This window comes from Aspergillus luchuensis, chromosome 2 (assembly GCF_016861625.1).
Source record: "Aspergillus luchuensis IFO 4308 DNA, chromosome 2, nearly complete sequence".
NCBI classification, from domain to species: domain Eukaryota; kingdom Fungi; phylum Ascomycota; class Eurotiomycetes; order Eurotiales; family Aspergillaceae; genus Aspergillus; species Aspergillus luchuensis.
The window spans coordinates 3675459-3700150 of NC_054850.1; the positions used below are offsets into that span (position 1 = coordinate 3675459).

General features: G+C 51.9%; 8 protein-coding genes across 8 annotated transcripts; 4 read left to right on the forward strand and 4 right to left on the reverse strand.

Moving 5' to 3' along the window:
* Positions 1-2538: 2538 nt before the first annotated feature.
* Positions 2539-3101, reverse strand: AKAW2_21196A (mitochondrial 54S ribosomal protein mL60; the record flags this gene model as incomplete). The annotated part of the gene is made up of 3 exons (XM_041685994.1): positions 2539-2591; positions 2707-2936; positions 3058-3101. 3 exons carry the CDS (start codon positions 3099-3101, stop codon positions 2539-2541), a joined length of 327 nt encoding a protein of 108 aa, XP_041540022.1.
* A 353-nt stretch (positions 3102-3454) lies between these two features.
* AKAW2_21197S (tafazzin) lies at positions 3455-4851 on the forward strand (the record flags this gene model as incomplete). Its single annotated transcript, XM_041685995.1, has 4 exons — positions 3455-3668; positions 3748-3766; positions 3857-3967; positions 4038-4851. 4 exons carry the CDS (start codon positions 3455-3457, stop codon positions 4849-4851), a joined length of 1158 nt encoding a protein of 385 aa, XP_041540023.1.
* A 372-nt stretch (positions 4852-5223) lies between these two features.
* On the forward strand, positions 5224-7020 carry AKAW2_21199S (uncharacterized protein; the record flags this gene model as incomplete). The annotated part of the gene is made up of 1 exon (XM_041685996.1): positions 5224-7020. One exon carries the CDS (start codon positions 5224-5226, stop codon positions 7018-7020), a length of 1797 nt encoding a protein of 598 aa, XP_041540024.1.
* A 395-nt stretch (positions 7021-7415) lies between these two features.
* dbp9 (ATP-dependent DNA/RNA helicase) lies at positions 7416-9447 on the reverse strand (the record flags this gene model as incomplete). The annotated part of the gene is made up of 4 exons (XM_041685997.1): positions 7416-8508; positions 8570-9048; positions 9114-9190; positions 9243-9447. 4 exons carry the CDS (start codon positions 9445-9447, stop codon positions 7416-7418), a joined length of 1854 nt encoding a protein of 617 aa, XP_041540025.1.
* Positions 9448-9926: 479 nt separating this feature from the next.
* Positions 9927-11498, forward strand: AKAW2_21200S (uncharacterized protein; the record flags this gene model as incomplete). Its single annotated transcript, XM_041685998.1, has 1 exon — positions 9927-11498. The coding sequence occupies one exon, from the start codon at positions 9927-9929 to the stop codon at positions 11496-11498; it is 1572 nt and encodes a 523-aa protein (XP_041540026.1).
* Positions 11499-12000: 502 nt separating this feature from the next.
* Positions 12001-13179, reverse strand: AKAW2_21201A (uncharacterized protein; the record flags this gene model as incomplete). Its single annotated transcript, XM_041685999.1, has 1 exon — positions 12001-13179. The coding sequence occupies one exon, from the start codon at positions 13177-13179 to the stop codon at positions 12001-12003; it is 1179 nt and encodes a 392-aa protein (XP_041540027.1).
* Positions 13180-18742: 5563 nt separating this feature from the next.
* Positions 18743-20788, forward strand: AKAW2_21202S (uncharacterized protein; the record flags this gene model as incomplete). Its single annotated transcript, XM_041686000.1, has 2 exons — positions 18743-20562; positions 20614-20788. 2 exons carry the CDS (start codon positions 18743-18745, stop codon positions 20786-20788), a joined length of 1995 nt encoding a protein of 664 aa, XP_041540028.1.
* Positions 20789-22083: 1295 nt separating this feature from the next.
* Positions 22084-24382, reverse strand: AKAW2_21203A (putative ABC transporter; the record flags this gene model as incomplete). The annotated part of the gene is made up of 8 exons (XM_041686001.1): positions 22084-22326; positions 22393-22670; positions 22722-22875; positions 22938-23017; positions 23072-23531; positions 23579-23837; positions 23888-24128; positions 24202-24382. The coding sequence occupies 8 exons, from the start codon at positions 24380-24382 to the stop codon at positions 22084-22086; spliced, it is 1896 nt and encodes a 631-aa protein (XP_041540029.1).
* Positions 24383-24692: the final 310 nt, after the last annotated feature.

Consider the following 24692-nt stretch of genomic DNA (forward strand, 5'->3'; position numbering starts at 1 on the left):
TACGTTGGACTCAAAGCTTTGCTTCAGCTTTTCGCAGGCACGGTGTTATTCTTTATTGTTTCGGTTTTCTTCTGGAAAATTGCGAAGTTCTGTCGGTTCATCACCCAGGGTAAAGTGCTCAAGCAAGGAAACAAAACTACTACACGCTATAGCAGGACTTGGTATGGCTGGGTCTCAGCAGAACGACATGAGAAGAACAAAGTGCTAGCACGGAGATGTCTGCAAAAGCTCCATGATTGCGCAGTCTGGAGATCACCGAGCGATGGCTATCGCTGGATTTGGTGGGATCCTGGACAGAAAATGCAAAATAGGTTTCGCGAAGAAAGGAGAAATCTGCGATGGCTACCGACCTGGTTTAAAAGCTATAGCTACGTTGCGGCTGATACTATATGGAACCCAGGGCCCCCTCCTCGCCACAGTAACACTACTACGTCGGATGTTTGCAGTGGATATGCTTCTCTCCGAGCTATGACCGGGGCGCTTTCGAGAAGTCACACACCTAGATCCATAACAAGTCGAACAATCTACTATGCGCTTGGAGGAAGCAATGTTACGAGCTCGTATAGCCAATTGTTCTTTCAGCGTGGCTATCAGCGAGCGTCAACGCGAGGAAAGGCAAGACAAAGTCGCCAGTATCGAAGCGAATGCACAAGAGAGTACAGGTATCAGCGAGAACATTTCAATTATGCAAGCAACATAGACATACTTCAACGCCAGTCGCGCCATACATCTTGCAGCACTCTGATGCGCTTAGGATTTGCAGGTCGTGGCACAGGAGATATACGCAGTCTTTCGCTTCCATGCCTCTTCAGCCAGAATTATGAGGGTTCGATCGCCTCCCATGCACCACACCGCGCCAAGGCGAGTTTTCCAGAAGGCAAAACGAAGACAATGAAAAGGCTCCGAGGTTTCCGTAAGCATCAAATCTGGTCTGCTCGGATGTCACTGCAACCGTCCAAATATACAGAGCTTCTAGGACCACCGGCCGGGACTCCGCGATTTGGGCTCTCTGTCACCAGTTCATCCGATCAGACACCTCTACTAATCCTGACCCAATCAAGGCGCAAAGAAGCTTTCTCAACAAATTCCAGCACACTGATTCCTAACAATTCTAGCAAGCATAATCATGTCAAAAATGTGGATGCAGCGGGGTGTGTTAATCATATTGCTGGTTTAGCTGTGCAATACTCTGCAGCCCCTGCAGGTGGTGGATCAAGCTTACCATGTCGTCTGGAGGCCCGCCATCGTACAGGATTAGGCTTGGAAGAAGAAAGGACGCGACAGGAGGAGCCACTGTGCATATATCGCTCTAGAACAAAGGTGTCCCGGGAGAGGGAGAGGCAGAAATTGACAGGACTTTTGGTAGGAAATGTCCCTATTAGCGAGCTGAGTAGTTGGGAGCTACAGTTCATAGATGGGCTGGACCGGAAACTGGAATGGCTCTACAACCAGCTCTGCCCAGGCCGGAGACCTTACCATTTCGCGCTGCTTGCGAACCACTGGCTCAATAAAGAAACCTGGTTGGTAATCGACCCACCTACGCGAATATCTATCGACGCTAGAAGGCGACTAGGAGATCCAAGATTCAACTTGCCATATCCAAAGCCTGACTGGAGCGCGAAACCAAAGTACCCAAGGGTGCCACGCAAAGCAGTTTACACTCCCAGACTAAATTCATGGAGGCTAGCTGTTAACAAACACCGAAAAGCGTCTGGACTACGTGACTTGGTCAAGACAATCAGATTCTACCCCGATTCGACGGATGATCCACCAGATGGGAAGGTTGACCCATCATGCTGGATGCTTCGCAGACCCCCGCAAGGACCGTTCATGTCAGCCCGACAAGGAAATGTGTATTATGAAGGAGGGGCAGGCTGGCAAGAGACATTCGATGATTGGCAAAAGGTCGGCCATGGTCATCTGATTCGGAAAGCCATCCATGAAGGCAGGGTCAACAGAACAAGAGCAAAAGAAATTGCAGGAGCAATCAGCCGGTATTTTCATATGGCAACAGCAAAAGGCTCTTGATCTGCAAACGACACATGTCTGGTCCGCTGACAGCACAGCGCGTTTTGGGCAGAAATTGTGTGGTTGCTCTGCAAACAGTTCGAATGTGTCTAGGGCGGTTATATATCTGTGTAAAAGGATGATGTACGGGACAGATAACACGATGCAGCCTCTTTATGGTCTATCTGTATTGTTATGCTGCCTTCAGGCGCTTCCATCGGTTCCCAACGACCGCCTATCCTTACGAATCTGAAAGATGCCATCAAATGCCAAGTCTCTGAAATCGAATTGAATCCTGTGCCTTAGGCCTGAATAAAGAACATGGTAAATAGCGAGGCGAACAATGCAGTCATGGTGTCATTCCCCAGTTGCCAAAAACTCCGGTAATCCTTTCTGTGCCTTCAACAACGCTTGTTGTAGAGCATCGTTGGCAGACACAGCGTGTGGTGTATAGTACAGTTGAATAATGCAGGTACAAATATGTAAAAGGCGATTGCCAGCTTCCCAACACACTCTGCGTGTATAAGCTGTTTAGAAACCCGGGGGGTTCACTCTCTGGCTGACACGGGTCCACTTCGGTAGCTCTGTAAGAGACATAGCATTAGCACACAAACTTCGGACGGTCTCCCCTTCGGTTGAGACTCTCAAATGGGGACGCGGCAGCCCATCGACGCAGAAAGGCCCAAGGTCATAACGTACTGTGAATGCCCTTGCGGTACTTCTTCTCCTTCTTGTCAAACAGCGTGTACTTGTCCTTGGGCAGCATCTCCTCCTCGCGAGGCATTTCCCTGTACCAGCGCTCGACGGCCTTGGTGGTGTATCCATTGCGCTCCAGCGCGGCGGAGACAGTGTCGACAACCCGGTCAACGCCACGGAGGCGCTTCCTCTGACGAGCCTTCTGGGGTTGGGAGAGGCGCCACGGAATCTTCCTATTCGATTGACGAGTGATATTAGCTTCACTGCGCATGATGATGACGACGGGGGAGTGGCTGTAGCAATGCGGGATGTCCGGGCGAGTGACAGGGGCAGCCAGATGAAATTGCGACCTACCAAAGAAGACCCGAGAAGAGCGGCGAAGAGGGCTTGAACATCATCTCTGCGATTGACACCGAATACAGCCACAGAAAGAGGGACGAAGGGAACGAAGGAGTGGGAGGCAAGCTATCAATCACAAGGAGCGGGAAGCCGAGTTGGCGGACGAAAATCCCGTCGAGGAGGTTTGGGGAGGTCCGTGCACGGCTAACCTCCGCGGGCCAACATTTGATTTCCTTCCCCGAATTTCTGCGAGGCCAATGAAGATGCCACCTGCTTTCACGCCGTCGATCCGGGGTTGTTCCCCCCTCCTTTTCTCCTCACTTTCTGCCTGCCGCTACGCTGCATTTATATTGCTTGCCCTTCTCCCTGCTACTGCTTGGATGGATCTCGGTTAGAGCGGGCTGAGTGAACAATGTCGCGCTCTACGGACTCTGGCGGCGCAACGGCCGATGCGCCCTCGCTTCCCTGGAGGGCATTGTCCTCCACCACCATCTTTGGGGTTGCAGCATTATGCCGCTCATTTCTGTACCTCTGCAGTCGGCCACAGGCGAATGGATTGGATCAATTTCTCGACCTCCTCGACTCGAGGAGTGATCCCTCGCAAAGAACGAGAGGCTTGCTCACCGGTATGCTGTCTAGTCTTTTCCCTCTTAAGATCACTGTACCTGAAAGAGTATATATCGGCTAATTGTTCTGGCTTATCAGTTTCGAACCATACCAGCGTGTACGTGCCTACATTGCGTCTCGAAAGCTGAGGCGACCCGTTCAACTCCGACGTCAGAGAACGCTGACCATGGCCGCTTTAACTGAGCAGGATGGATGATCCGATCATGTGGGGATTTCTACCGATGCGCTATAACTTCGGACTTGCGAATTGGAATAAGCGATGGGGGTTTGGAAGCCACGACATCTGTTATCAGACTAGGTATGGCCGTCCTCTTTGCCTGGTTCCAATTCGAAATGATTTGTTGCTGACTGACCGGACTGGTGTATAGGCCGTTAGCCCTTTTCTTCACAATGGGCCAAGTCCTGCCGACACATCGATCGGCCCATTCGCAATATGGCGGCCTCGCCCAGCCCGTCGTCACCCAGGCTATCCGACTCCTGTCGAAGGGGCCATTCCCCGCTGACCCTCATCTCGCTGTCCCCGAACGTCAATCGTGGAGTCTACAGAATGTATGCGTCGATCCGTTTTCCGATCTCCCCACAGCCTACACCACCGATGGGCATGACTCTCACCTATCGCCGTCCTCTTACGCCTGCAATTCGTATTCTTGGTTCCATATATTCCCAGAGGGAAAGATCCACCAAGCACCGAACAAGACTATGCGCTACTTCAAATGGGGTGTGGCACGACTGATCCTCGAGGCTAGCGAATGCCCGGATGTTGTGCCGATCTGGCTTGAGGGCTTCGATCAGGTCATGCACGAAAGCCGCGAATTCCCACGGTTTCTGCCTCGTGTCGGAAAGGAGGTCAGCGTTACGTTCGGACAGAAAGTGGATAGGGAGGCAGTTTTCGGGGAATACAGAAGACGTTGGCAGAAGATCAAGGCCAAGGCGGAACGCATAGCCCCCGAGACTCGCGATCTTCCCTTTGGAGTGCTAAACGACCAGCTCTTATATGACCCTGAAGCAGTTGAGCTGCGAAAGGAGGTCACTAAGCAGGTCCGGGATCTCGTCCTTGATGTCCGACGGACGAGAGGATTGTCAGACGAAGACCCGAAGGAAGGCCTAGTGGAGACATGGATACAAGAGGGCCCTAAGCGTGAGGGTAAGATGGACGATGATTCATGGGTCCGCGATATTTGACGATGTGCATTAACTGCGAAGCAAAAAACAACTGTACAATAGAACCTTGCATAGAAATAAAATATGGACACAAGCGACATCGCACGCTATCCCTTGTCTTCTCTACCGCAGCCTACCGACTGAAAGAAGACTCAGCCTGGCTTTACGGCAGGTTAGCATGAATTGACCAATGACTCATTCTCACTCATAGCAAGCTATCTAGTGAACTAACAAGCTAGTTGGTTAAATCGTGGCTCAGCCTTACTAAACCGAAGGGGGCGAAAACAGCTGCGGCGAACGATAAGATGGGGAGGAGCTCCGCCGATCGGCCTCATCCCACTTCTGCCACATTGAAACCTCCCCCTTGAGTCTACTACTCTTCCTCCCATCCCTATGCCCAAAAAGCACAAGAAGACCGCCTTTGCGAAACCAGCCAGCACTGCTCACCATACCCTCGCTTCCTCCGGCCCGCGACACGACCACCATGATCGTCTTCGTTCATCCCACGCTTCGTCCTCTTCCGCGGAGCAACCCTCCGTCAACGACCTGATTCACCACCTCCGCCGCACGCAGGTCTCCAATGGACCTGAAAGCCCCTTTAGATTTGTCGCGCCTCGATCTGTACATCCCTCTTTACGGAACCTTCTTGAGCTACCGGAAACACCGCCTCCCCGCCCCCGCCCGGGGGCGCGGCGTGTCGGGGTTGTTGGCTCGCTGCGCTTGCGACGGACTGCTGGACCACCACCACCAGAGAGCTGGCTCCTGGGCAGCCGAGATGATGCAGAGGAAGAAGATGTGGATATTGCAGCCGCGGAGAAAGAAAGGGTCATCTACCGGTTAGAGCGTCTACCAGGCACGACTTTCCCTCCCAAGGGTAGTCTTGTCGAAACGGTGCTCAGATCGATGGCCACATATTGGGAATGGCATGTCGAGTATGACGGACCGTTCCTGGGAGCTCTACCAAATCACCTCAAAGTGCGCCTCCTCAGCTACGTCGCTGTATATGCCAAGGATCGACCGCTGGGCGGGCTTATGCGCGGTCTGCGACCTCTATTCGAGAAAGCCCGCGCTACCGACGACCCCGAGATACATCAAGAAAGCGAGTCCGAAGTCACCCGTCTAGACCTAAGCAGCGCCATCGGTCGATGGCTAAGCTTGAAGCAGCTCTCCAGCGAGCTCCTCATCACCGAGAAGCCAAATACCGTGCAGCGCAAGCCCAAAGAATCCGTCCCCTCCTCCTGGGAAGAGGAATACGACGAAGTCGAAGAAGAGGGCAACACCATCACCCCAACAGCAAGCAATCCCACTATCCCCCACACACCATCCCCAACTCTCCGCTTCTCCAACCTCCGCTACCTCTCCCTCGCACACCCCAAACCCGGCACCGTCAACTGGAACTCCCTCATAAGCCTCCTCTCCCGCCTCTCAACCATCACCCACCTCTCCCTCGCCCACTGGCCCATACCCACCGTCACACCCAACGCGATCAACGCCCGAATCCGCCACCCCAACCACCGCTCCCTAACCTTCTCCTACGGCGGCACCGACACCTACTCCGCCAGCGAAAACAACTGGGCCGAAGCAGCAGGTCTCCTCCGGCGCCTGTCCCGTGTAACCTACTGCCTGAAATGGCTCGACCTCGAAGGCTGCGGCGACTGGATCCCAGCCCTAAAATGGCAAGACTGCGAATCAATTTCATCCGCGTACGCCTCCTCCGGTCCCGAATGGAACACCTCCTGGCGAGACATCGAATACATTCGTCTCGGACCAGGCTGGCTGCCCCATATCGATGACGCCGAACTCCTCCCCGAGAATAGCATCAGCCAGAGCGGCTCCTCTTCCTCGTCTTTGTCGTCGCCTACCCGCTCCCTGGCTTTTTCAGCGCATGCGCCACCGCCGCATCCCGCTCTTGCGAGCCGTGTAGGAGGTGGAGGTGGAGGAGATGCCGAGTCATCATCGTCGGATCTTCCCTGGGATGTGGAGGTCGAGCGGATCAAGTATCGGAGGGGTAAGGAGCTAGAGCGGTTCCGGGAGACGGTGCAGGCTGCGAAGGAGGTGCAGCAGTGGGTTTTGAGGTTGAGGAGAGAGGGGAAGGGCAAGTGGGTGCAGTTTTCTTTTGGGTTGGAGGGAATTGAGGAGGATGGGTTGAAGAAGTTGTTTGGGAAGGAGTGGATGGGGGTTTTGCCTTGATGGGGTGGTTTTGTTCATGAGGGTATGCATATATATATTGATAGTTGATTAGGAGGTGGTAGGTATGTGTGTGGGTTGCATAGTTAGGATATAGTACCTATAAGCTTAGTAGGTGATGTTAATACTGTGGGATGTAGATGTTAGGTCCTGGTATATAACCTACTGAAAGGGAATAAAGCTTATATCAGATGATGGAAAGAATCCAGCTTCGAAAGCGAAATACAAATGGCATATTCCACGATCTCACGATTTTACATGCAATTATTGGAATTGGAGTTCTATATGCACGCACTATCCCAAACCGAATATGATGAACTTTTTCCCATGGAACCAAGAACAATATGTACATAATCCCTCATTTCATCCCCCCACTGATCCCAGACACGTACAACGCCCTATTTCCGGCCCCTATTAAACGTCTTCAACGGATCAACCTTTCTAACACCCGAGGGCTTGCGGCCCTTGCCCTTGGCGCGGTTCTTATCTCTGGCCTTGCGGATGCGGTTGTCGCTGTTTTTCCGGAACCCAACGAAGCCGACATCCTCGCTGGAGATGCCCTTGCGACCCTTGGACGGCATCAGGTACTCGGGGATGTGTTTCAGGTGGGGTTGGATACGTGCGGAGCGCAACTCGCCGTCGTGACGGAGCTGGCGCAGCTCGTCGGGGTTGTCTTCGAAGTGGCGCTTGAGTTTCTCGCTCTTGACCAGCTCCTGACGGATCTCGCGAGCACGGGCTTCCTGAACGGCAAGGCGTGTGATGGCGCGAAGACCGTCGGTCATACGGTAGCGGAAGGCGTCGACTTGGCTCATCTCAAAGTGGTAGGGCTTGACTTCGTGGCCATGTTTGGATTGACGTTTGACGATCTTGGCCAGGACGGCTTCGTCGTGTTTGGCGGTGGGGAAGGAGGTGGGCTTGTGCTTTCCGTACTGGTCTGCTGGGACGACGAACGAGAGCGCCATGCCGGTCTTGCCGCCACGGCCGGTTCGTCCAATGCGGTGTGTGTAGGATTTGGCGGTTGTGGGGAGGTCGAAGTTCAAAACGCAGGCCACATTCTGGAAGTCGATACCACGAGAGATACCATAGTCCTTTTCTTTCGCGGTGAGCTTGCGACGCTTGTCCGGGCGATTCGACTTGCTCTTGTCCTCTTCGGCCTCTTCGTCGTCACTGGATCCCATGACACCAGCAGCTTCCTCCTCTTCATCAGCGTCGGCGTTCTTGGCCTTCTTCGACTTGGATCCTAAAACTTCCTGATCGTCTGCAGCGATAATGATGTCGTAAACACCCTTGTTGAATTCCTGGACGACGTGAATTCGAGAGTTCACTGGCAACTCGGAGTTGAGAACACAGCTCTTGACGCCGAACTGTTCCAGGAAAAGCTTAAGACGGTAGCAACGGTCGATGTCTCCGACAAATATGATGACCTTGCCCTTGATGAGCTGGAGCTTGAAGATCACGTATGTCAGGAGGAATTTCTCATCCTCTGCGCATCTGGTGGGCGAAGTAGTTAGTACAGTGCTTTAATCAATTGTCGTGTACAAAGTATGCTTACTTGACAACAAATTGGCTAACACCAGCGCCCTTCTCCTCCTTATCCTCCAACTTCAGCACAACAGGGCTGCGACAGAACAGTCCCTTCAGAGTATCCACTTCCGAGGTGAGCGTAGCACTCATGAGGAAGGTCTGTACGCCACGGGGAATCGCCTTGGAAAGCGCATTAATATCTTCGTCGTATCCGTACGAAAGGACCAAGTCGGCTTCGTCGATGACCAAGTGTGTGAGGTTATCCAGCGAAAGAGAGGAGTTTCCGAGGTTGGCAATCACACGAGCCGGGGTGGAGATGACGATATCAGGGTAATCGGAGAGCATAGTGCGCTGTACGGCCTCGGAGACCTTCTGAGTGAGGTTCACAGAGCGAACATCCTTTCCGCAGAAAGCAGCGAATGTGGTGACGACGTTTTGAACCTGTTCTGCAAGCTCTCGAGTGGGGACGAGGATGAGGCCAGTAGTGGCTTTCAATGATGGGTCGGCCTAGCAGCAGAATGCGATTAGCTTGCCTCTTGAATGTCTATTGATAATTTCCGGGGAGTACTGACAGCTTTCTTCTGGAGAATGGTCTGAAGGATAGGGAGGACATATGCGGCGGTCTTTCCGGAGCCGGTCTTTGCACGAGCTAGTATTGTTAGTATGCCTCAAATCCACCATAGACACCGGAATATACTCACCAAGAATATCTTTGCCTGCGAGCGCCAGTGGAATGGCCTTCGCCTGGACGAGCGTAGGCTTGGTGAACTTCTCTTTGATCAAGGCTTGGCGCAGTCGCGGATCCAGATTGAGGCTTTCAAAGTCGGCCTCGTTCGCATCGGGGGCCTCCTTGGTCTCCGCAACTTCAGGGGAGGGAACATCATTAGCATCCAACTTGCGCTTCATTGTGGCGATATAAATTCCCAAATTTCACTGCTAGTTTGAGGGAAGGGAGTCTGGGGAAGCTGGTGAACGACTGGAAAGTTTTCCTCATTCAAGCGGGCTGGAAAATCCGTCGGGCGGTGAGATTTTCCGAGGCTCTGATTTTGGATGAACTCCACTTGCGCTCCACCGATAAGCCTGTTGGCTGCTATCGCATCTCCATTCCCTCGTGCGAAGTACACTCCAGTATCTCTTGCCATTTAAGGGTCAGCAAACTGAGGTACCTTCTAGTTCTTAGCCATGTCGCTGCTCAGGTATTAGATAGCAGTCCATCAGGCTGACCCGTCGCTCTTTCCCTCTTCCTATGGCTTCGCTCCTTCTGCGAAATGTTCCTTAGGAGATATCCACGATGTCGCTGCTAGGGCTTCCCTGCAGCTCATCGACTAACCTAGCCTGCCACTCGCGCCAGATTCTATCAATTCTATATCACTTTTATTTCCAATATGCTCCCTAGGAATATCCATCCTACAGGCTTCCCCTCTGGAGATAAACCTGATGGTCCCAATAGTTTAGAACGCAATTTTCCCAGCCATCCACCTCCCTTTCCACTGAACACAACAATTGAATCCAAATTCAAAACTGCCTCGGGACCCCCTCCGAGTTTGGCAGAGGACACCTTGACAGGGAATGCCAATGACTGTTTACGGAAAGTGGACTCCAATTCAGGTTTCGTATCACACCGCAAGGAAGACGGGATAAAGCAAACTACAGCCAATGATGCAAAATACCTGTCTAGAAAACGTCATTGGGGACACCACATATCACCAGTTGGCGATATTGATATGGTGGAGGCTTATATAGCGCAGAAGGAATGCCATGAGCAGCAGAAGTTGATCGCTATAGACAGGCACAATGTGCACAAGTTGCGTGCCATGATGTGGGAGCAGAGAGAAGAGGAAACAGCTGTGAGGGATTCTATCAGAGCACATCTCAGTGCTATTACATGCTGCACTTGCCAATCTACTGCACAGCTCATTGAAAAGGATTACGCAGCACTCCGGTCGATCGCGCTCTATCATTTGGATTTGGAATACCAGCTTAGTCAGTCTGAGGATGAATTGGAGGAGCTTGAGCAGGAACTCGCTCGCTCAGCCGCCCGACTGAGCCGCCTGTTCCACCCGGTAGATAATAGAGGACTTCAAGGTGTTAGGACCGAACTCGGGGTTGCGCGTTCGAGTTCTGATCCTCGAGGCTTTGATACCCAATCGGTCCCGCTGACCACATCTGAGAGGAAGAACGATTCGCAGCAGCAGCAGCCCCATCTGTTCACATCGCAGGTGCAGGAATCCATATCTGGCGCAGAGAGAGTCCCAGTCTCTCAAACAAGCACGCGTCCAGTAAGTCCAAATGATAGGTTCCCGCAAGCTTGGGATCGGATAGAGGCACAGCCATGCTATGACATCGCCGACTTCGAGTCAGACCTTGATGAGTTAGCCCAAAGTGATCCAGGATTGGCAAGGGGCACAGCTCACTCCTTGGGCATTCGCAGTCGTTCTGCCGATGACATCCGTTCTGCAAATGACCAAGTCAAAGACCCGTTCAAGTTGACGATTCATGAAAGGTCCTCCCCGTATGATCGGAATGATTTCGATAGCACTGGGCCACCCTTTCAGCGGCGTAAGTTCATAGACAACTGGATCCTTCACCAGGTTCGCACCTCATCGCTGGAAAGTGCACGTCTGAGATCCCATCCCGTATGGGAAACTTTACGTACCCAGGGCTTGACCGATGAAGACATCAGTCAATTGGCTCTTGGAAGCTGGCACTCAAATGACGCAGGTGCGGTGGTGTCTAGTGGTTCGACAATCAAACCCTCTAAAAAGCCGGAACAAGCCAGCACTGTTATATGGCACGGGACCCGCAGGTCTTTTAACAATCGAAAGAGAACTAATTCCATAGCTTTTGGCACTCGGCCACCTCTCCGTCGCATGTCTCGCTATGATTCCGCCTGGCGGGGATTTAGCCCTGAAGATGAAGGCAGTCAGCCAGAAGACTTGGCTATGAAGAATGAGTAATTGGTATATTGCGATATCCGTTCGTTTAGATAGTGTAGCATAGCACAGAGATTGGTGGCTAGTCATGGCTTATCGTTAATGACAATATGCCAGCACTTGGATAGCTCTCAAAATGCATACTATTATCACATTCCGCTAGGCTAGAGGATAACAATTCCCTTAACAAGCACAAGTACATGGCACAACTTAACTTGATAGGACCAGAGAACTTGTGTAACATCACATAGTCAAGTTTACTGCAATCAACTATTATGATCAAAGATTCCATTCCATAGTATGATCATATAACGTTTCCATACCATATCCACCCATAAAGTAAAAACAACAACTTAAACAAGAATAACAAGCACAATTCATTATGTACATCCATTGCATATCATATCATATCATAGCATACCATATCCATATCCATAATAATTTCATATCAGATCATTTACTTTCCGAATAACCCAATGCATCCCTTCGGTCAAACAAGCAAGCAAGCAGTAATCAACCCAACTAATCAATCACTCTCACTCAAACTATCCCTTCTCCTCCCTCGTCCCCCCTCCCTTCTATACCCCTTACTCAACCCCGGGATCGGATGATGATAACTCCTAGTCCCCGTATCCTCCGTATCCACATTCGAATACTGATACTCAGACCTCGACGGCGCCGACGACGAGAAATCCAACGGTTCCGTGTAGTGGCCCCGCACTGACTGTCTCTCCCGCTTGCGGGGACTACTAGTCCGTGATCCGGACGACTCACTCGGCGGGGGATTCCTGCGTCGTTCACGCCGACGATTATGTCTCCTCGCTGAGGGTTCGCGGCTGTGACGGCGGTCGTGGTGGTCGTCGCGGGTCGGTGCCTGGCTAAGGGTGTCCTCGCTGCCGGGTACGAAGGAGAAGTCACGTCGTCTGCTCTGTTTCCGGGATGGCGCTTTAGCAGGAGCAGGAGCCGGATCATAAGCGTAATCGCGGACCTGACTTCCGCTGATTTCGCTCTGGTTGTAATGACTCGCTGGGTTGGAGAGGTCGTAGTCACTGCCGTAGTAGGTTCCCTCTCCTTCGCGATTAATGCCCCCGACCCGGGCAGCTTTTTCCTTTCTGTAGGCGGCAACGTCCTCGTCGACTTCGTTTTCCCAGTTCGCGGTCATTTCGTCGTCCTTGCGCCGACGACGGAATTTCTCGCGGAGCTTGCGGCGGCGTTTGCGTTCTTTCTCGGCGGAAGTGGCCCCCGTTACGCCGGTCTTTTCGGTCAGGTTGGTGGCGGTTTCGTCGGTGTAGGTGTAGCCGTCGTCGCTGTAGCCTTTGTGGTAGACGCTGCCGCCGCCGAGTTTGGTGCTTTTGGTGGCGTTGGATAAGGTGCGCCCGTCGGGACCTTTGCGGCGGAGAACGGTCGATTTGTACTCTTCCCAGTCGCCTTTGCGCCAGATGAATCCGCCATTCTTGGCCCAGAAGAAGAACCAGATTGCGGCGAGGACGAAGGCGGCGCCCAAGATGGCGAAGAGCGCCATTAGGCCTTTCATGTTGATGTGGCTTGGTTCGATGGTGCCGGAGCCTGGGGCCCAGGTTGTGCTGGAGCGGCCGAACAGGTGGGTGTGAGGGGCGGCATTTTGGTCGTGTTGCTCTGAGGAGGTGGTGATGGTGGTTTGGGTGCTGGCGGGGAGGAGAGTGGCAGAGGGGTGGATGGGAGGCATGGTTGTTGGAGGTTGTGAAGAGCCGTCAAGAGCTTGGAGCTCTAGACGGGACTCTGGATGGAGGTGATGGTGGTTAGTTTGGTTGTGGGATGGGATGGGGTGGGTATGGGGTGTGATTGGAATGTGGATGTGTACCTTTATCGAGGTTGTCAGTGTGAGATCGAGTTTATGGTTCTTATCTGGATTCCGATCGGTCGGGATACTATGTAGATGGTAGATGGTTGGAATGTGGATCGCACGATGTGGTGTATTGCTAGACAAACTGGTTAGTCTATGCAACGGGGATAATGACCAGCTCCGTCAGGGACGGAAAAGGGCAGAATTGAAGACACTCAGCGAGCAGAATGGACGAGCAGCCGCCGAAATTGAGGAGGTTGGAGTAAATGGCGAGGCTGGGGATGACGCCGGTTTGTTTGGGTGTCCGGCGTGGCCCCGGCAACTCGCTTACTCAGCAGCCCTATCTTATCAGGATCACCATCTGAAAGTATAACTCTACAGGTGGACAGTCCTTGAGCTTAGAGGGACCGGATCGACAGTGCGTACGAGTCCAATTACGATGTTTGCGGTTATTCCCGATGACAGTCTTAGGCTTCAGCCAATCTTCTTCACTGGAAGTTTACGGAGCTCAACAAGCAGGGGGCGGGAGGCAACAATGAATCCTGCGAGTTGACAGCGGGGGACCCTTGAGATTAGCCTGGAGTAAAGATAGTACAAACAGAGCCGGAACACTGGGATCGACGGGTGGTTGGCTGTGGATAACACTAACAACTCCAGGGAATGGAGTTAGTCTCATCCAGGAAATGAGTCACGAGTATTGGGCATCAACGTCCGGATGATGGAAATGAAAGACGGGAAGATTGAGGGATATACCGAGGTGACCATGGGCTGGGTCGACAGTGATAACCGGAGATGTTATGTCTTATTTGCATTTTAGGTACTCGGGAATGAGGATGAAAGTAATATTTACCCGATAGTTTGACATGAAGCGGTAGGTTTGAGTCCGTGGCTCATTAATTTGGGCCAATGGCAATGAATGTAATCCTGGTAAGCTAGAATGACGCAGAAACCACGTTTAGAGTTATGCCTCACTCAGCCTCAGCTGAGCAGGGATAGGGAGGTCGTCTGATTTCAAATTCCAGAAGTCGCCTTTATCATCCTTCTCAGTCCGATCGATGCCAACAGCATCCGTATAGATGCATACTAATTGCGCTGTGGATAGGCAACCCTCTCTTTGTAGCCAGACGTGTGAAAACACGACAGTGTTCTCTCAATATGACTCACGGGATCTTTGATTTCTAAACCCCTTGTCATGAGGTTAGTGTAATTTCAGTGCCCGAAGAAGCTTGTTGAGAAGCAGCAAGAACTAGGTTGAATGATCCATTGACCAACATTGCCACAGACATGGCATCCAACTCATCCGAGACCGGAAGACCTTGGAGGAGTGACAGGAATGATGGATTATCACAGGTTCGTTCATGCCTGTCATACGCAGTTAACTGTCAGGACTATAGCAAGCCGGAGCAGAGAACTGCGATGCAAATTGTTTGCTAGCGGGCAGTGTTGTCGGGAGCCCATTTTCTAGCGTGCTTCGACTCCATCTTCCATGCCGTTTGCTCACCGGAAACTCCACCAGGATGGAGGATCAAGATATCAGCCAGCTAGACGATGCCGGTAAGTGGGGTAGAAGAGCATTCTAGAGTAGATGACCACTTCTTTATGTCATGGGGAGTTCAATCTGCAGTAAGTTGGAGCAAAAGCTTTTCTATAGATTTTTGTTCCGCGCAGGACAGCTTAGAATAATCGCATTTGAATGGATATACCTGAGTGACACCGATCAAGTTTGCGTGAACCTGTTTTCCAATTTGACATCGCAAAATCTGGATGGTAAAACTTTTTTTTTACTTTTGCCCCTCCGGTTGAGAGATTTTCACCTGCAGCGGCGGACGGCAAGAAGCGCCGCAGTGGAGGCCGCAGTCGTTATTGGGCCGCAACGGGGTTCCTGCCAGCGTCCAGGACTTTTGGGCAGCCAACAAGACGGGATTGTCTCGGACAGAGCATGGATCCTATCTTATACGATTATTGCAGGCCCATGACGATGTTTCCGGCTCAGCGCTGATCACACGGAATGGGAAATGACAGATTTGGGTAATGGTTGAGAAAGCTCCCCATCCATCCTCACCATCACCGTCACCATCATCATACATCAACCTGCTAGTTCTTGTAAGTTGTAGTGGCAGTCAAGCCTGGTCCGTGGTTCGGTTCCGCTCAGACCCAGGGTTCCTCCGATGGAGCCCGGGTTTATTTGGTGGGGGAGCCTAGCGGTTTTTATTTCCACTTCCCCTGGCGTTATGGCCGATACGCAGTTTATGGCCAGTGCCTTTCTGGCATTTATGACGCACTAGTGGTTAGGTTGGGACTTGAGAGAGAATGAACGTTCGATGATATCCCGAGAGTAAGGTTCTGAAAGCCACCGTGAATAAGGCTTCGTGCTACACTGTATAGGATCCTGTTGGAAGGCGCGGATCGTTGTCCATCACGAGGCAGGATGTTTCCGGCCAGTTGCTAAGCAGTCCTGGTGCGACGCCGCCATGACAATGTTGACAGACTCACAACGGACGTTGCACCAAGCTGCCAGCTAATCTAGCTTCCTCGACTGGAAGAGAAAGACAATCTCTTTCGCACTATGCCTTGGTTCAATACTGTGTCACTGTGCCACTCTGTCATGGCTGAGTACCGACGGGGATACCTGGTACAATAAACCGCCATGCATACCCGCTTCTCATCTCTTCAGATACATTGCAAGCCTTACTATGCATGCACTTGGAGGCAGGGAGCGAAGCATGTGACGTATCTGATCGATTCGACATTTGAGGCTGGGGTTTTCGGGGTTGTCTTTCCTCATCTGACCAGGGACTTGGGACGCAACTGACGAACCGACTCGATAGTAACAAGCATTGCGCCGACGCTTTTGAAGGAGTCCGAATTTTAGTGCTAACAGGTTATCATATTGATAGCTTCGCAGGCAATATCCAGATGTTGGAATGTGATGGCGATCAGGATGATGGGAGGTAATGGATCCGGGGACTAAATGCCACGCGCTCGGAATAAAACGCTACAGTGTAGGTACCAGGGTTGAATACCCGTGGGAGTGGGAACGAAGTATACGCCGGACATCAATTCCTCGACATTTGGATAGATCAAATCATCTCTGTCATGGAGCGGTTGATTGACCGTGCTTATGGTGCTGATACGCCAATGGATGAAATTAATCCCGACCTTGCATCTGCAGGTGAGTTCCCTGTCGACAGGCCAAATATAAGATCCCGCTGAAGCAGACCCCAGCATGTGTGACGTATGTAAGGTTCGTGGGGTGGTAGCAACTGTGTGTTTACATCTCGAGTCATCCTCAATAATCAACCCGGGTGTTTCCTTGCTATACGACTTGCACTGGAGATAATCCGCCATGGTGCCTTCTATTCATTGTAGACGCGGGAGAGAGTCCTGACGGACGGTAACGAACGGTAATACCGGGTGAGTTAGCGGCAGATCAGGCATCGACCGGCAGCCAGTCAGGGTGGCATCCCCACCTCCTTGCGACTTCAACCGTTCCGACGCTTCTTTCTTCTCTTCTTTTTCAACCAGGAATGCCTCGGACAGAGATGAGACGCGATGCGATTGCTGACAGACCCGAAACGGGAAAATGAAGACTAGCAGGGATGTTTGGATATGGAAGAAAGGGAAAGCATGTCGAGTGTGCAGTTACGATGTCAATACTTGTATGGTCCGAAGCAATACTGGGAATCTTCCTTCTCGGTTGTCCTTGATGGACTCAAAGAAAGAAAACTTTGTACTTAGTAGTAGGTAGTAGAGTGTGGTTAGGAAGTATTTGCGTTGAGTCACAATGATAAGTTTGATTGGCGCGTGGTGGTATTTCATTCCATTCTTTTCTTACTTTTTTTTTTTTTTTTCAAGTTCAATGAATCCGATCTGGAACTCTGTATTTCCGCCTTGCATCCGTCCTCGGGTCTGATTCGATCCGGGGTCTGTTGGTTTTCCACACAGTCAAGTATTATGGATCCCTTTCAACTTTTTTTTTTTCTTTTCTTAATTTATCTTCCCAGTCTACGACGGAGTAGGGACACATCGTGAGATTCATTCCGATCCGGTCCAGGGATGATGGGATGAAAGCTGACCGACGACGATGACTGACTGACTGACTGACAGATTTACTCATTAAAAAGGCTATATCCATCCATCCAATCTACTACTTACTCTGTACTCTCTGTCGGGCATTCCTCTCCAATCCATCCCCACCATTATTACTCTTAGCACAAGTCAAAAAGCAGTCCGTTCATCTTTCCAACCCCACTTCTGTCTGGTCTCTTCTCTTTTCCCCTCCATCCACTCACTCGGTTATCCACTCTACTCTTTCCCATCTACATCCACTTTTTTTTTCTTTTCCCCTCCCCCTCTTCGTCAGGCCCCGACGGGACCACCAGAAACTCTACTACTGTTTGAAACCATACAACCAACCTTATCATTTTACCACTACCACTACCACCACCACCGCCACCACAACAAAATACCACTCAATTTACGATACAAAAAAAAAGGAGATAAATATAATCAAACCAGAAACTGAATAAAATTTCCCGCCAACCGTCTATTCGGTTACACGCTGCCCGACTGCATTGAGACTTGCAGCCCGTGGACATTTTCTGCCGGTCATCCTCCACTCACCGTCTGCCAGACTACAACTGCAGGCGCGCGCGCTCCTCCTTCTGTCTCGTTTCTTTCCCTTTCTTCTGCTTCGTTCCTCCGTTGGTTAACTTGGTTTGACCCACGCCTGCATCTTCCTTTCTCGCCGTCCACTCTTTCCGCCCGACTACATTCTACTAGTAGATACGGTCTCGTTTCCACCGCTGACCCTCCTCGCGCCAAACCAACCATAACCGACGCCTTCTCTTTTTCGCCCTTTCTTTTTTATTTTGTTTTTTCATTTTTCTTCGATGGAGCCTGTGCAGCCTGTGGACGACGACTATTTTCACCACGAATCCACTCTTCGTCGCTGACCCCCGATCTAGACACACACCGTCTCCTGACTATTTTCTGGCCCATCTGCTGCCGGTCTCGTTTGCTTTGTTGAGGCTACCGCAGAAGTGGGTTCCCCGACACTGGCACTGGGCTGAATGGGGAGAGGGTGAAGCAGTCCAGCACCACCACTGAATTATCACTGGACGAAAGTGAAAAAAATTAACAAAAAGAAAAAGACAAGAGGAAAGACTAGTAAAGAAAAGTCTGTCTTCGTTGAGTCATTCGCATGAGCAGCAGCTGGTGGCTGCTGTAGGCCACCCGGAGTCCTGAAAGCCTGTTGGATCACCACGTTTCACGTCATCCACACTGCACACTGTCGAGCCCTTTCCCAATCAATCCAACCTCTCCCCTCCCTCGCCTGTCTGTCTGTCTTGTCTGTGTCTCCCCTTTCCACTCAAACCCACACCCACAGTTTCCCCCCCTTCCCCTCTTAGGGTCGGGCCTTTCCTTGGCCGCTTTTCCAGAAGTCATGTCTGGAAAAGTCCCTCACGCCGCCTTCTGTGAGGAATATGATGAAGATGCCCATGTCATCCTTCCCGACACTCGTCAAGTCGCCAACCTCACTTCTAAGCGCTCCAAGCCTGTCTTGAGATCGCCTGCAGCCCCCCTGGTCGACGTTGCAAGTGACTCCGGCTATTCTAGTCGTACCGCCGCCACCGTCAACAGCACCCAATCTGGGCCGTCGGGCCGGAAGAGTCCTGTCCCTCTTAAATTAGACACCACCCTCGTCAAACGTGCTGACCTTGGCCGCGTTCGATCCAAAAGCAGCAGAGAACAATCCAAACCTCGGATCGTTCGTCCCCCTCGTGAGGACAAAATGCAGGTCGGCGCCTATCCCAACGGCGTGAGCCATGCTCCTGCCCACGCTCAGCGGTCTCCCTCCAGGCCCCGTCGCCGTGAGACTTCGCAGATGCGCCACTACCCCGGCACCTGCTGGGAGTGTGATCAGGGCTTGTACCATGCTTCGTCAACTCCAGTCGACAGCCGACCATCCATGGATTATCCTTACTACATGTCGCAGCCTCCCTCATCGGCTCACGACTATCCTCCTCCCCCGTCACCGCGCGGGGACCCCCGGTACGCTCCCAACCCGGTCCAGGACATTCATGTGTCCCGCTCCAGCCGCCCCTCCGCCCGTGGCGGGGGTCCCATCTACCATCCCAACAACCGACCGGTGAGCTTTCATGGCATGCTGCCTGGCATGGGACAGATGGTGTACCAACCCTCCAGCATGAGCCGCTACGAACATGGGCCCCCGCCGTCCTCGTCAGCGTACGCCTACAACCCCTCCTCGTATGCGCCGTCTCATTACTCGCAACAGTCGCCTTATTACAGCGGCATGTCCGACTACGGCGCCCCTTCCGAGCATCGGCAGGAGCGATCGGTTTCCAGCACACGGGATGGGCGGGGGCGGCGCCCGTCTGTATATGGTGCGCCTGTGGTTGATTACGACTCTGCCTCAGCTGCTTTCGATGACGACGAGCCCTTGGATGCTGCCCCTCCTGTGCCACCACCGCCGCCTCGGGAGCCTCGACCTCGCCTACCCTCTCATTCTTCTCATGATCGCGACGAGGACTACTATCGCCGGCCACCGCTTAAGCACAAGAACACCCCGCAAATCATCCAGAAACGCCCAGAGCCGCGTAAAGGAGTATCGGCACCCTCCGTTACGTCCGATCGGCATTCTGCTCGGTCCTTTGATATGGCTGATATGAAGGATGCTTTGCCTGACGGCTACGGCTACCGCCGCTCCTCCCGGGAGACGGTCGTGCCGGCACGAAGCCGCAGCTACCGGCGCCCTACAGCCTATCACGAATCCGCTAGACCCTCGCGGATTGCCGTGGAGAACTCTCGTCGCCGTCAGCCAACTATCTACGACTTTCCCGACGATGACGATGAAGACGAGGACGAGGACGAGGACGAGGATGACGAGATGGATGAGAAGCATCGCGAGGCGGAGGAGTACCAAGCTACCCGCACAGCGAAGCCACCAGTGCCTCCGGCGCCACCCGTGCCGTTGACGGCAGATGCTCTCTTCAAGGCCAAGTCCTCGCAGCGCGCCGAGAGCGACAGTGGCAGCCAGAAGAGTCGCAGCAGCCGTGGCAGCGATGCCCGCACGCAGAGCGGTAGTAACGCTGGGTCCAAGCCAGAAGAGGATAACAACATCGTCATGACGCTAAACGGGGTCACGATGAGTTTCCCTCAGGATGGTGGAAAGAAGATCAGTGTCCGGACAGGCGAAACTGGGGCGGTCGAGCTGAACATCGAAGGCAAGCAGCGACCGAAAAAGTATTTGACCAATGGATCGGAGTACACTGGCAGCGTGGCTCATAGTCGCAGGGAACTCGAAGATGCCCGACGAGTAAGGGAGATCGAAGAGTCCCGGCGGGTGAGGGAGATTGAAGATGCCCGGCGGGTGAGGGAAATTGAAGATGCCCGGCGGGTACGGAGTGATCGCAAGTCAGATCGTGCCAGTCGACGCTCTAGCCGATCGACCTACGGCGGTCGATACTAGTTGTGCTTGACGACCATGATGACCTGGGGATACCGCTCCCTACCTGTCATAGTATTTCTTCTGATCCACGTTTTGTCTCTTTCCACCTCACGCACTTCATCGGTTAGACTTTCGGAGCAAGGAGCACTGTTTGCTAAAAGTTCTTCTTCTGTCTTTTATTGGGCGATCATTATGCAGCGGACCTCTGAACCATCACAATACCAAATGGGCATCTGGTCCGTTCTGCCCGGGTTCTTGAAAAAGTTGGAAGGTTCGTTTTGGGAAAAAAGAGCTCTGCTTTGCCATGGGAGGCTATTTATTGCATTGGTATGGTTCACGACTTGGTTTTTGGTCTCGGGTGTTATAAAGAGGAGAGGCGGGTTTCACCGATCACGTCCATCATGGCGACATGATTGTATGATTCTGATGACCTGCATGACCTTTGTTTATGTCTGATGTTATGTCTTATGTTTGATGTCATGTTGATGCCCCATCATGTCCTGTGTCTGGTATTCATATTGCGATTTTGATGTCTGGGAGCGTTTGTATTATTCCTTTCGAATGGCCCACCTGTTCTTTCTGCCATGTGCTCGTCATGACATGAGCAATGGCAGAGGAAGAAGGTATACCCGGTTATGTGATTCGATGTATTTCCTTGTCCTGGTTCCCTTTATTTTACCCCAATTCCCCTTGAGTTACTTCTTTTCTCCCTTCGCGTAGTTGGGTGCCGTTACCCCCTTTCATCCACCTTGTACCTTGTGTTATCTTCATGGATACCTACCTCTGTTTGACCACCTTTGATGATTCCCCTTGCTGCTGATTTCCGTATTGTTCAACCATCCATCGGTGACGGAGCCATGGAATGAAATGTGTTCCTAGCGACGGTCTCCATACTACCTTGTTTTGTTTTTTCCATGTTTCCAGTTTCTAGCGATTGTTTCAATACCCTTGATGTTTTACCTTTACCCATCATCCAGCACCCCCTTAGCGAAAAATACAATGAAAACAAACATACCATCCTTATAATTAAGCAAATGTAGACCTCATCTTTTTCCATACATAGTATATAGAGTATATGTCTGACCGCCATCCACAGATCCTATCTCATTCTTAAGGATAACTCTTTGCCCTAACCCTTCCATTCAACTATCACCCTCACCCAGACACAATTGGATAAAATGTAGACAGACGCTAACCCCACTCTTCCAAATATCTTATCTTAATCTAATAATTATAATCTAGCAATTAATACAATACCCAATATCTCAGCCCCAACCCTTACACAGTAGTATCATATGATATGATAGATATCTCATCTAAGTCCTCCTCAGCACCAACGCAAAATACGCAAAAAGCCGATACACAGCAATAATGCCCACCAGAATGCCCACCCACTTCCCCGTCCTACCCGTAGCATACCCGTATTCCTGAAGTACGCCTATCCCCCGGATCTTGCACTCATTGGCCAAATCCGTTTGGTACATGCATTGGCAGGAGTCACCGCAGGAGTAGATTCTATGTTGAAATTCGTTCACCATCATGCCTTGGAAGACGTATGCCTGTTATTATTTCTATTGTTAGTATTGGGAGTGATTGGATGGAGGGAGGGGTATTTGGGGCAGTACCTGGTAATCGATGTAGTGGAAAACATATTTCCAGAACGGGTTGAGGATCTTGGGGGTGACGAGGAATCCGCCGACGCTCATCCAGAGGCCGTTGGCGAAGGCGACGAGGGCAAGGGAGATGACGAAGTTGGGGAAGATGGAGGTCATGAAGACGACGAGTGATTCGGCGGCGACGAGGTCCAGGAAGAGCCACATTACCCAGGTGAAGAAGGAGGTGGCGGTGGGGCTGAAGTTGGAGAGCCAGTAGGAGATGATGGAGAAGAGGAGGGAGATTAGGACTGTATTTGTCAGTGGGTGGAGTGGAATATCGGGTGGAAGAGGGGATGTACAGAGGAAGGGGAGGCCGATGATAAAGTTGGAGACGATGAAGGGGAGGGCGCCGTAGAGACCGTTGGCGCGTTCTTTGATGAAGGTCATGCGGTCCTCGATGAAGGCGGGGACGTAGGCTACGGCCATGAAGCTCATGAAGGCGGAGCCGAAGAACTGGTGATGGTTAGGATGTTAGCTGTGTTGTTTTAGTTTGGGGGGTTGGGAAGGGGGCTTACGATCGCGTTGATAAAAGGCTGGATGTAGCTCTGTTCTGTGTGTAGGCGCAGCCAGACGGTTCCCATCATGATCGCCAGCCCTAATGAACAAGTCAGTTTATCTCGTCTTGTTGGGAGATGGTCGATCTACGCACCCAGGTACATGACGATACGGATGCCGTATGCCACGACATCACGGTAACTCTTGATGAAGGAGCGGTGCAAGAGAGTAAGAGTGATGCTGAGAATGCCTGGGCGACTTAGCTCGTCCATGTCGAATTTCGCCGACTGCTTCTCGGATAAGACGGTCCGCTGCGAGACCTGCTCTGTTAGCGCTGCGGCGTTGGGGGACTCAGTCCAGCTTGCATGAATCCGCTGGACCTGATCCTTGGACATGGCGTGTGTGCTGCCTGCAAAGTCGGAGCTGACCAGATCGAGGATGAACTCGGCCGGGTTGGTGTTTGCTGGCAGCGAATAGCCAATACTGTCGAAATAGGTCGGCACTTCCTTGACAGGACCGAAGTAGCACGTCTTCCCGCTCGAGAGGAGGAGCAGCTTATCGAAAAGCTGGAATGTAGTTGTGGACGGCTGATGGATACTGGCGATAATGATGAGCTGCCAGACGTTAGTAATTGCAGGTCACTGAATCATAATAGACGTACGTTGTTAGCAACCGCCATCTCCTTAACGTAGGAGATGACCTCGAAACTGGCCGATGAGTCCAGTCCACTGGTCGGTTCATCCAAAAACAGAATCTTAGGGCACGTCATGAGTTGACTCGCCACGCTAACACGCCGTTTCTGACCACCACTGATTCCCTTGCGAATGGGCGTGCCAACCAAAGTGGATGCCTGGTTCTGAATTCCAAATGCCTGTAAAAGAGAGTGAATGCGCTCTTTCCGTTGAAGTTTCGTAACCGAGCTAATTCATCAGGATCCACGCCAATTAACGCACTCTAGGATAATACACACCTGGGCAACGAGAGATCTGCGGCAAACTTCAATGTCTCGCGCACCGTCAACGACCCGATCAGTGCATCCTCCTGCTCCACGTAAGAAGTGAGTCGACCAAATGTCGCATTATCGACCGTCTTGCCATCTATATAGCCATCTCCAGTAGTCTTTGCTCCCGATGATGCTGCGCGACGAGCCAAAACGTTGAGTAGAGTAGTCTTGCCGCATCCCGAGGGACCCATCAAAGCGACTAGTTCGCCTGTTTCATTGGTAGAGTTAATCGGGTGTTCATCCGGGATGGGTACATAGAGTTCCGGGAAGTAACCACCAACCTTGCTGGACTGACCCGCTGATCCCATCGATCAGGTTCCGGGGCTGTTTGGTATGGCGGTCCTTGACGGTGACGGTGAGATCGCGCCAGGAAAAGTTGTTGACGGTATTGTTTTTGAAGAAGCTGGTGGCTTCATTGCGCTCGAGGTCCGAGCCATCAAGCTTAGATGAGAGGACATCCATATTCTTTGGTCTGAAGGGAATGAATGAGGGCTATAGGATTGTAACCGGCGGTGGGGGGAACCTTGAAGTATGGGAAAGTCTCAAATAAGGAAAAGAATAGTAGAAGGCTTCACAATGTCACACTTCTAATCATGCCTCGCTATTCTGAGATAGTAGTCAGAGTAGCGTCAAGTAGTAGCGAATTGTAGAGCAGAATTAAAAAATCAGAAAAGATAAGAAAGAGGAGGGACAGGCGAAGTAAATAAACGACTCACAGACCACTGCAACCGAACCCCGGTCCGGTCACAAGGGGAGGAACAGCGAGACGCCG